The sequence below is a fragment of the Rutidosis leptorrhynchoides genome, chromosome 4 (genome assembly GCF_046630445.1).
Source record: "Rutidosis leptorrhynchoides isolate AG116_Rl617_1_P2 chromosome 4, CSIRO_AGI_Rlap_v1, whole genome shotgun sequence".
Lineage (NCBI taxonomy): Eukaryota > Viridiplantae > Streptophyta > Magnoliopsida > Asterales > Asteraceae > Rutidosis > Rutidosis leptorrhynchoides.
Window position 1 is genome coordinate 177045852 of NC_092336.1, and position 12408 is coordinate 177058259.

Here is a 12408-nt window from a genome sequence, read left to right on the forward strand (position 1 = left end):
GGAAAGAGGATAGGGTTTTCATGAGAGAGCTGCAGTTTTTAGCACGATTTTTCATTCCAAAACCCTAATTTCATCATCAAGAAGGAGATTAAGGCTAATTTGGAAGATCAAGCAAAAGCTCAAGCAATCTTATCATTAAATCTATCTAGTTCTGTCATTTGGGTTGTAATCTCCACATTTCTTTCCCTAGTTTTGAATTAAATACTTGTAATAACTTAATATGATGTTTACTTGTATTTCAATGCTTATGATTAGTGTAATCTTAGCCTTGCTTGGCTAAATTGATTGTGTTTGCTTATCTATGAATCTCTAATGCAAGGATTTGCCCTAAATTAATTGGATGAAGTTGTTTGAATGAAATACATGAGCAAGTGTTATTGTGTTAGCTATAGATCCATTGCTATACATTTGTTTTAGGCTTTTTTTTATTACATAGATTATGTAGCTCTCTTAGTGATTTGAGAAGTGAATCAATTTATGCTTCAACACTCATAGTGATCTAGACAACTAGATTAAGGACTTTAAGTGATTGTGTTCTTGATTTAAGTTGGTTTTCAATTGGCCTTTAGTCAACATAGTGGTGTTCGATTATCTTAAGTGATTTTGATAGTTGAAGGGTTCTAAGTGATTTCAACCCAAGCATAATCTCAATAACCAATCATGCTTAACTTGATCTTAGAATGCAATGCTTATGTAAGTTTGCAAAGTGTAATTTGATTAAGGTTTGATAGTAATGCTAAACATTTAATAGTTCAACAACTAATGAGATAGCAATTTGGGTAAAATAGGGCAATCCAAGCATAGAAAGGATTAGGTAAGTGAACACTACTTAGTTAATTGATTTAGTTCTTAATATTTAGTTACTTGCCACTTGTAACTAGTCTTAATTGTTAAGTCTAAGTTTGTTTACTTGCGCACGTCTTAGTTGTTAATTAAAATCAATCAAAACCCCCAATCAAACAAACCCTGGGACAATTAATAATTTCAATTATTCGACTTACACCGCTCTCTTGAACGAACTTCAAAACGAATACTTATATAAAAAGTGCTATAATAACCGGGTTTTAAGTGCTCCTTAGTTGTGTGTGCTTATTTGTAGTGTTCGAATCTTGTATAAATTTGAGGGTAATTGATGTATTGTTCCACACGCATCACACTTTCTTAGCGCCGCTGCCGGGAAGCGGTTAGCTAGTTGAATATTTGGTTTAAGCTTTTAATTGTTCGATCTTTTTGTAAGGATTTATCCTTGCAAAAGTTACTTTTCTTGTTTTATATATTATTTGTGTTTGGAAAACCACTTGTGTTTGTGTTGTGATTGAAGGATAGGTACTTTGGTGTATGAAAAGGAGATCCCGAAAGGATCAAGAGTTTACACATCCATTCTCCGATTCGAAAAAACACGTGCACGGGGTTTACAAGCGTAGGAAAGAGAGGGTATTAAGGAAATTTTTTATGGTTTTGCCATTTTGTTTAGAAGAGATGAATCCTAACGGTCAACCAATTCACAATGATGAGGGTAATCCAATTGGTTATGGTCCACCGGTTAATCAAGAGCAACAAAATGATCCAAACAACACACCGATGTGGAACACTAGATTGGCGGCACCTACGGTGGTACCTCCGGCTATTACAAAACCACCAATTGGAGCCGATAATTGGAAGGTTGAGGGAAACTTCTTCACAATGATCAAAGATATGTTCTTCCATGGGTTAATAGAAGAAAATCCTTTCGAGCACATTCAACACTTTAACGATATCTGTGATATCTACAAAACCAAAGATGTTACCGATGATGCTTTTAAGTTAAGGGCATTCCCCTTTACACTTCAAGGAGATGCGAAAGCTTGGCTAAGGAATTTACCACCCGATTCTATTAGGACTTTTCAAGATTTAACCGACGCGTTTATCAATCACTTCTTTTCACCATCAAAGGTGGAACAACTTAGAATGAAAATTAATGGATTCACCCAACGGGGTGATGAGTCTTTGTATGATGCGTGGGTTGAAGGTTCTTCGTATGCCCAAGAGACATATTAAATTAATGTGGCCAATGTGTTATGATCCAAGTCGGGTCATACCCAATAACAAGCTTACCGACACCTTATTCGTATTTGATCTTAGCGACTGGATCGTTGATTAAATACGCGACACTTGGATTTTAAGAAAATTGGTTTTCTAAAATCATATTACTTGATGTGTATATAAATTATGGAATAATTTATATAATTAAAACTTAATTATTAATAATGTTATATTACATTTTATAAAAAATGGGTTTTATATAAAATGTACATGGAAGTTTATAAAAGGGTTTTATAAAAACTAATTCTTTTATAAATCATTTCATTTATAAAACTAATTATGGAAGTGGCATTGGAGTCTTAACAAGCATGCACTTGACTAGCATTTTGTGTGGTCACTTCCATAGATTCCATGTGCATATGTACCAAGACCTCTTGGAGACACAAACACATGAAAACACATCAAAAATCTGCACAAAACACTCTCAAAAACCCTGCTGAATTCGTGGCCTTTTGGGAGGAAGAAAGGGTTCTTCATTTGGTTTTTGCAAGCTCTATTCAAGTGTAATTAAATCCTAACCAAAGGCTAGGTGTTGGTGCAAAAGCTTGGGGTATTTCTCCTTGAGGTTTCATCATTTTGAAGCTCCATTCTTCACCATCATCATCATCATCTTTTGCATCAACCCTCAACTAGCTTGAGGAGGTATGAACTCTAAACCCACTCTTAGTTTGTAAGTATGTTTCTCAACTTGATCCTATTTGGGATTTAACTTTAAATGGTTAAAGATTTACAAGTCTAAAATTGGTAATTAACATGCTTCCGCTTTCTTAATTCTTAAAATGGTTTAAGTATATTATAAACTTGTTAAATCCCAACAATGGTATCTAGAGCCGAAGTTGTTGAAATATGCTTCGAGATGGTTATTAAACCCACTATAATTTTGCATTCTATGAACATGCATGAAGTAGAATGTAAAATTTTCGGTTTTGGGTGGTTTGTCATTTTGGCCAAAATCACTTGTGATTCTGCATTCTGTACTACCAATCACTTGTGATTCTGTGTTGCCGATCACTTGTGATTCTGTACTACCAATCACTTGTGATTCTGTGTTGCCGATCACTTGTGATTCTGTACTACCAATCACTTGTGATTCTGTGTTGCCGATCACTTGTGATTCTGTATTGCCAATCACTTGTGATTCTGTGTTGCAGATCACTTGTGATTCTGTGTTTCCAATCACTTGTGATTCTGTATTGCCTATCTCTTATGTTGATGATGTTCACAATCTAAGTCTTGACCTTGTGTTTGGTTGCATGCATGGTTGATTGATATTTATTCAATTGGTTTGTAATAATATTTATTCATTTGGCATGTAATAATTCATTTGGTTATGTAATTTATTTTATATTTGGTATGTAAAATAGATTAGGTTGTAATTTCATTTTTTAGACAAAATGTATTAGGATATATTTTGTAAAATGATGAAGAATGATGAAGACTTGAAGAACACATGAAGAAGCATTTAGATGCAAGGTTAAGTGGGAGATTTGAAATCTCCTACTTTGTGTAATTACCCCTTACCCGGTGGCATTTTGTTTTCGGCTAAACAAAATGCTTACCAAAAGGCTTGATTGTGAACATGTTGTTTTGTATGCTTGGTTGTTTTGTATGATTATGTGGATTGTATGTTTGTATGCTACAAGTTAATCACACAAGTCGACAACTAGAAAATGGCAATTTAATTGGTTAAATTATAACATTATTAACGACATGCAAAACGTCAATTTAAATGGTTAAATTAAAAATGGCTAAAAGGACATTAATAATTGGTTATTAAGAACATGATAAGGATCATATATATATAAAATGGTTTATATCAAGTAATTGGCTAAAATTACAAGACTTGAAAATGGATTTCAAATGAACCATACACTAAATGCATGTTGGTGTATGGCATAAATGTTTTCTTAAACTAGAATTAACGAAAACTTAAAATCCCTTAATCGACAAGGTAAACAAGTTTAACGCCATCCTTTTGTGGGACACTTAAACATAGTAGGGAACTCATAAATGGGATAAAGGTCACCTAACCGTTATGAGCTAACTAATATGGTTAAGGTAAAATTCGCATGCTTGTGGGATAAAGGTCACCTAACCACTTGTATGTTAATTTTACATGTTTACACAATTAGGACGACTTGATTTGGGAATCATGAACTTAGGGTCACCGAAGCATGAGGAACAAATAGGCGTTGATGGGATAAATATGACATGCAAAAGGATTGCATGATCCCATAATTTAGAAGTTGCAAAAGGATTGCAATTGTCATATAATGACTACCTAGCTAAATCAAATGACGGGATAAAGGTCACCTAACCGAAATTTGGTTTACCGTTGGATTCTAAAATTTAATATATATATCAATTGGATTTAAAGGGTATTGATTGTTAAATTTAAAATCGATACTTAAATGAACTTTGTTAAATTTTGTAGATGGCCGCCAATAACAACAACATGCAAAACGCACCTATTAACTTGAACAACCTATCATTAAGGTCTCTCCTCGAGAAAGACAAACTCAACCATACGAACTTTATGGATTGGTTCCGCAATCTTAGGATTGTACTCAAACTTGAGGATAAGGCGTATGTGTTGGAAGACCCCATTCCCGATCAACCCGACGAGGATGATACGGAAGGCATGGCTTATTGGGATAAGTATTGCGCCGATTCGGTGCAAGTTGCTTGCCTAATGCTTGGGACTATGATACCCAAACTCCAAAAGGATTTCGAGCATCACACTGCATACGACATGATCACGCAATTGAAGGAGATGTTCCTTCAACAAGCTCGTGTCGAGCGCTTTGAAACGGTCCGAGCGCTTCATGCATGTCGTATGGACGACTCCCAATCCGTTTCATCTTATGTCCTTAAGATGAAAAGCCTCATTGATCGCGCAAACCGTCTTAATCTAAACATATCTAATGAGCTTGCCACGGATCTTATCCTAAACTCCTTGTCAAAGAGGTTTGACCAATTTGTAATTAATTACAATATGAATGGGATGGATAAGACCATTGGCGAACTTCATGGCATGCTTAGAACGGCGGAAACTAGCATGGGTAAGAGGGCTTTACCCGTGCTAATAGTCAATGATGGTGGGTCCAAAGGTAATATCACCTCTAAGCCAAAGGCGGCTAAGAGGAAAGGACCCGCCCATCAAGGCAAGGGAAAGGGGAGGATGGTTACCCCAACCAAAAACAAGAACAAGAAGCAAAAGGTTGCCGGACAAGCAAACCCCAAGAAAGACCCGTGCTTCGGTTGCGGTGAAATGGGTCACTGGAAACGAAACTGCCCGGTCTACCTTAATGAGTTGAAGGAAAAGAGGGATGCGGGGCAAACCTCAGGTAATATATATATGGTATATATAGAGCTTAGTATTACTTCTTCTAATACATGGGTATTAGACACTGGATGTGGAACTCACATTTGCAATTCTTTGCAGGGGTTCAAAAGAAGTAGCAAGCAAGCGGGAACATCAAGTCTCTTTATGGGTAATGGAGCCAAAGTGCAAGTGAAGGCTCAAGGAGACTTTGTATTAAAGCTTCCAAGTGGTTTGGAACTTATTTTGAACAATATTTTGTATGCACCGGATTTATTTCGAAACATTATTTCAGTTTCCCATTTAAAACAATGTGGTTTTTATCTTAATTTTGTTAATGATGATATCCACATTTATTTAGATAATGTATTCTATTTTAAGGCTTCGCCTTCAAATGGAATTTATGAATTGGTTCATGATGACACATCATCTAGTAGCTCAATATACCATACTAGCACCAAGAAACTCAAAAGGGATTTGAGTGATTCCTACTTATGGCATTGTCGCCTTGGTCACATAAACAAGAACCGAATGCATACACTTCAAAAGAATGGACTTTTGAAATCAAATGAACTAGACTCATTTGATGTATGTGAGTCCTGTTTACAAGGCAAAATGACTAAATCACCTTTCAAAGGGACCTATGAAAGGGCTAAGGACTTATTGGAATTAATACATTCGGATGTATGTGGACCCTTTAAGCCCATAACTAGGAATGGTGAAAGATACTTCGTTACTTTCATTGATGACTTCAGCCGTTTCGGATATGTCTACTTGTTAAAACATAAGGACGAAACTTTTGAAGCATTCAAAGAGTATCAAAATGAAGTACAAAATCAACTCAATAAGACAATCAAGGTACTTCGTACCGATAGAGGAGGTGAATACCTAAGCGATGCTTTCCAAGATCATCTTAGAAGTTGTGGGATTATCTCACAACTCACTCCTCCTGGAACACCCCAACTGAATGGAGTTTCTGAAAGGAGGAACCGAACCCTAATGGATATGGTTCGATCTATGATGGCTAGAAGCTCATTACCTCTATCATTTTGGGGTTATTGTCTATGCTCCGCGGCTCGTATTTTAAATATGGCCCCAACCAAGAAAGTGGAACGAACACCTCATGAGATGTGGTTTGGAAAACCTCCATCTCTATCATACTTAAAGGTATGGGGATGTGAAGCTTACCCTAAGCGTTATGTCCCTAATAAGTTGAATGCTCGATCCACGAAGTGTATCTTCATAGGAAATCCCAAGGATGATATGGGATATTATTTCTATGATCCATCCGAGCAGAATGTATTTGTTGCTCGGAAGGCGGAATTCCTTGAAACTAAGTTCCTAATGGAAGGAAATAGTGAAAGGAAGATAGATCTTGAGGAGGTTCAAGATCAAGTAGATGATACACAATTGGTTGACACTAGCACTCAACATGAAAATGTTGAGAGTGATCAAATGGATGATCAAAATACACAAGACGTTCGCAGATCTGGTAGGATTAGTAATCCTCCTGAGAGATATGGGTTTCTCATGGATGGTTGCTATATGGTTGATTTGGATGAACCAATAAACTACCAAGATGCTTTATCAAGGATTGATAAAGATAAATGGCAGGAAGCCATGAACGCTGAGATGCAATCCATGTATGACAACCAAGTTTGGGAACTTGTTACACAACCTGCTGGCTCAAGGCTAGTTGATTGTAAATGGCTTTTCAAAATGAAAACCGACATACATGGAAACTTGGATACATATAAAGCTAGACTTGTAGCAAAAGGTTTCACTCAAACTCAAGGGGTTGACTATGATGAAACCTTTTCGCCTGTGGCAATGCTAAAGTCTATTAGGATATTACTTGCCATTGCTGCTCATTATGATTATGAAATATGGCAAATGGATGTCAAGACCGCTTTCCTAAATGGATATCTTGTGGAAGATGTCTATATGGTTCAGCCTGAAGGTTTTGTTGATCCGAAATATCCTAAAAAGGTATGCAAGTTAAAGAAGTCAATCTACGGATTGAAACAAGCATCTAGAATGTGGAATCATCGTTTTAATGAGGAAGCCGTGAAATTTGGCTTCATTAAAAATGGTGATGAAGCTTGTGTATATAAGAAAGCTAGTGGGAGCACTATCATGTTCCTTGTACTATATGTGGATGATATATTGTTATTTGGAAATGATATTCCGGCAATGCAAAGAGTTAAAACTTGGCTAAGTAAATGCTTCTCCATTAAGGATCTTGGAGAAGCACAATACGTTTTGGGGATTGGGATCTACAGGGATAGATCCAAGAAACTGATAGGTTTGAATCAAAGTGCATACATTAAAAAGATCTTGAAAAGGTTCAAGATGGAGAACTCTAAGAAAGGTTTGGTACCTATTCAAAGAGGAACACTCCTTAGTTCATCTCAGTGCCCCACCATGAAAGATGAACAAGAGAGAATGAAGAAAGTCCCATATGCGTCCGCCATTGGGTCAATCATGTATGCAATGATATGTACTAGACCGGATGTGTCATGCGCTCTTAGCCTGACAAGCAGATACCAGAATAACCCAGGAAACAGTCATTGGATTGCTGTTAAAAGTATATTGAAATACCTTAGGAGGACTAAGGATATGTTTCTAATATATGGGTCTGGTGAGGAGGAACTCGCTGTAAAAGGTTACGTGGACGCGAGTTTCCAAACTGATCGAGATGATTCTCGATCACAATCTGGTTATGTCTTCACGTTAAATGGAGGTGCAGTCTCTTGGAAGAGTTCAAAACAGGATGTTGTTGCTTTATCCACTACAGAGTCGGAGTACATCTCCGCATCATTGGCAGCTCAGGAAGCTGCATGGATGAAGAAATTCATCGATGACTTAGGAGTAGTCCCTTCCATTCAGGACCCTCTTGAGATCTTTTGTGACAACGAGGGTGCGATTGCTCAAATCAAGGAACCTCGTGCTCACCAAAAGACCCGTCACATTGAGCGGAGATTCAACTACATAAGGGATGAAGTTGAAAAGGGAAAGATATGTATTCGTAAAGTTCACACAGATCTTAATATAGCGGATCCTCTCACGAAGCTCTTACATGGAGCAAAACATACTGGACATGTTTGTGCATTAGGGCTTCGATATTCTAGTGATTGGTCATGATCTGTTTAAGTATTGTAACGGAACGAAATTGTTCAAACTCATTAATATAATTATGGTATTAATTTATTTTGAGTCATGTTCCTATTTTGCATATTTTATCCATGAATAAGTAATTATTCTAAAATTCCGTAGTCGATCACATTCGTGGGAACAAATGTGAGGTTTAGACTATTATGAACTTGGATTGGTATACATTCACGGGATGAATGTGGGGCAAGGTTGCAACCAAGGTTCATAGATATTTGTGGGACACAAATATTGGAAGACCCGCTCTCAAGACTTACTAAATAGAGCCTTTGTGGTTGATCACTTGTAATCTTGAGTAAAGGCGAATATCATTGTATCCTCTGACCTGAGATACATATTGGGTTCGGATATTTACCAAGTATTGTGCCTTGATTCTTTCCTTCGCTATTCTGAAATATGGTAGCTCACAAGGAAGAGCTCAGGTATAATGCAAGGTACATATTTAGGACGTATGTAGTCAAGATGGAATTTGTCCCTCTTATTCGTTGAGAGCCAGATGTCTAAGGCCTGATAAAGTTAAATCTAAAAGAGAGTGATCACTCTGTATCTCTTGGATTTAACATGACATCTAGGACGAAAGGAAATAATGAAAGATTCACCTATTCATATTCGAGGTGGGAACTCGAAAGGGATGATGTTATTGAATGGCACAAAGTCATAGCATATTGGGGTGATGGACGGTCGTTAGGTGGTATCCATCACTTGCATTAATTTCTTATGTTTCTCGTGCAAGTGGGAGATTGAAGGTTCTTCGTATGCCCAAGAGACATATTAAATTAATGTGGCCAATGTGTTATGATCCAAGTCGGGTCATACCCAATAACAAGCTTACCGACACCTTATTCGTATTTGATCTTAGCGACTGGATCGTTGATTAAATACGCGACACTTGGATTTTAAGAAAATTGGTTTTCTAAAATCATATTACTTGATGTGTATATAAATTATGGAATAATTTATATAATTAAAACTTAATTATTAATAATGTTATATTACATTTTATAAAAAATGGGTTTTATATAAAATGTACATGGAAGTTTATAAAAGGGTTTTATAAAAACTAATTCTTTTATAAATCATTTCATTTATAAAACTAATTATGGAAGTGGCATTGGAGTCTTATCAAGCATGCACTTGACTAGCATTTTGTGTGGTCACTTCCATAGATTCCATGAGCATATGTACCAAAACCTCTTGGAGACACAAACACATGAAAACACATCAAAAATCTGCACAAAACACTCTCAAAACCCTGCTGAATTCGTGGCCTTTTGGGAGGACGAAAGGGTTCTTCATTTGGTTTTTGCAAGCTCTATTCAAGTGTAATTAAATCCTAACCAAAGGCTAGGTGTTGGTGCAAAAGCTTGGGGTATTTCTCCTTGAGGTTTCATCATTTTGAAGCTCCATTCTTCACCATCATCATCATCATCTTTTGCATCAACCCTCAACTAGCTTGAGGAGGTATGAACTCTAAACCCACTCTTAGTTTGTAAGTATGTTTCACAACTTGATCCTATTTGGGATTTAACTTTAAATGGTTAAAGATTTACAAGTCTAAAATCGGTAATTAACATGCTTCCGCTTTCTTAATTCTTAAAATGGTTGAAGTATATTATAAACTTGTTAAATCCCAACATGGGTAAGTTTCAAGAATATGCTAAGAGCTTGCCTACCACACGGTTTGACTAAGAAGGAGTATATCAACACGTTCTACCGGGGTACTAATGCTTTGACTAGACAATATCTTGATTCCTCGTCGGGTGGAGTGTTTATGTATAAATCACCAAATGCGGCCGAAGTTTTGTTAGAAGACATCTCAGTTAATACATACGAATGGGCACCTTCACCTCGAGATTTGACAAGGAAAAGTGTAGCACAAGTAGAGAGTGATAATGGGCAAGTCACACTTGCAAGCTTGAACAATCAATTTCAAATGTATGGGAAAGAGTTGAAAAAGCTACAACAATCGATAGTCGCTATGCAAGTAGGTTGTCAACGATGCGAGGGCCCGCATCTCACGAAGAATTGTCCCCAAATTAATCAATGCAATCATATTGATTTAGATGACATTCCCATGAATTCGGATGCTCATGTCAACTACGTGAGTAATCAAAACTATCAACTAGGTGGAACATCAAACCAAGGCTACTACAATCCTAATCAAAAGCAAGTCTCATTCAACAATCAAACCAATACACCACCCGGATTTACAAACCAAAACCAAAACCAAAACCAAAACCAAAATCGAAACCAAAGTTACAACAACATCTATAACCAAAACCCAAACCACAACTTTCAATACCAAAACCAACAACCTTACAACAATCTACCTTATAACAACCAATCCAATCCAAATTATCAAAACAACCAAGATTATAGTCAACCACAAAATAACCAAGGTTACAATCAACTACCTCCACAAAACAGTCAACAATCCCAACCTTCGAAGAGCCTAGAGGAAATCATGAAAAATTATATCAAGAAGGTGGAAACAACCGAAGCATTCTTATTAAAGGAGAATAGGTTCTTGAAGCAACGATTAAAGCACCAACAAGCATCATTTCAAAACCTAGAAAGTACCGTTGGAAGACTTTCAAACCAAGTTGCCGAAAGACCTCACGACACCTTACCTTCAAACAGACAAGTTAACCCGAGCAACAATTACAACAATACTCGACAACACAACCAAAATCAACAAAACAACAACACAAGAGTGATTCCTATCGAAAGCACCAACCAAAACCCTAACCACCCAAACCGAAATGAAAATGTCAATGCCATAACCACTCGAAGCGGTCTAACCACTCAAGGAATTGAAGATCCCCATCCACATCCCTTTATCATCCATGAACCACTACCAAGTTTTATTGAAGAGGAAACCGAGGTTGGTGAGGAGAAGGGTAAAGAAAAGGTGAACTCAACCGAGGGTACGGGTAATGATGAAACGGGTAAGAAAAAGGGTAATGTGCCTTTGAAGGCTACACGACCGGTGCCATATCCGAAAGCTTTAAAGAAGGACAAGTTGGCGGCTCAATACAAAAAGTTTCAAGATATGATGAAAAACATATCGATTAACTTGCCAATCATAGATGTTCATAAAGGAATGCCAAACTATGGCCGGTTCATCAAGGAGCTAATATCTCAAAGGGGTAAATATCATGATGAAACATCTTTCTTTATTGAAGAAGAGTGCAATAAGATTCTTGAATCAAGGCTAAGGATTCCTAAAAAGTTAGGAGATCCGGGAAAATTTGTTTTCCCTTGTAAGTTCGGTGAATCGGAAGTATTCAATGCACTAGCCGATTTGGGTGCAAGCATTAACCTAATGCCCCATTTACTTTACGAGAGACTTGGACTTGGACCTCTTAATCTGACCCGAATTAGGATAAGATTGGCCAACCATTCATTTGACACCGCTATTGGCATCGCCGAGGACATCTTGTTAGCATTGACACCTTGGTGTTCCCTGTAGTGACCCGAACTTTTCCATGTTTATATATATATTAAATGAAATTGTTATTTACATGATTAAGTGTTTCCAACATATTAAGCAATCAAACTTGTTAAGACTTGATTAATTGAAATAGGTTTCATATAGACAATTGACCACCCAAGTTGACCGGTGATTCACGAACGTTAAAACTTGTAAAAACTATATGATGACATATATATGGTTATATATATAGTTAACATGATATTATGATAAGTAAAAATATCATTAAGTATATTAATAATGAACTACATATGTAAAAACAAGACTACTAACTTAATGATTTTGAAACGAGACATATATGTAACAATTATCGTTGTAACGACATTTAATGTATATATAT

General features: G+C 36.7%; 1 protein-coding gene across 1 annotated transcript; it reads left to right on the plus strand.

The window, feature by feature from the left end:
• The first annotated feature begins 1338 nt into the window (after positions 1–1338).
• LOC139841243 (uncharacterized) lies at positions 1339–12047 on the plus strand. The gene is made up of 2 exons (XM_071831470.1): positions 1339–1988; positions 11003–12047. The coding sequence occupies exons 1-2, from the start codon at positions 1339–1341 to the stop codon at positions 12045–12047; spliced, it is 1695 nt and encodes a 564-aa protein (XP_071687571.1).
• The last annotated feature ends 361 nt before the right edge of the window (positions 12048–12408 follow it).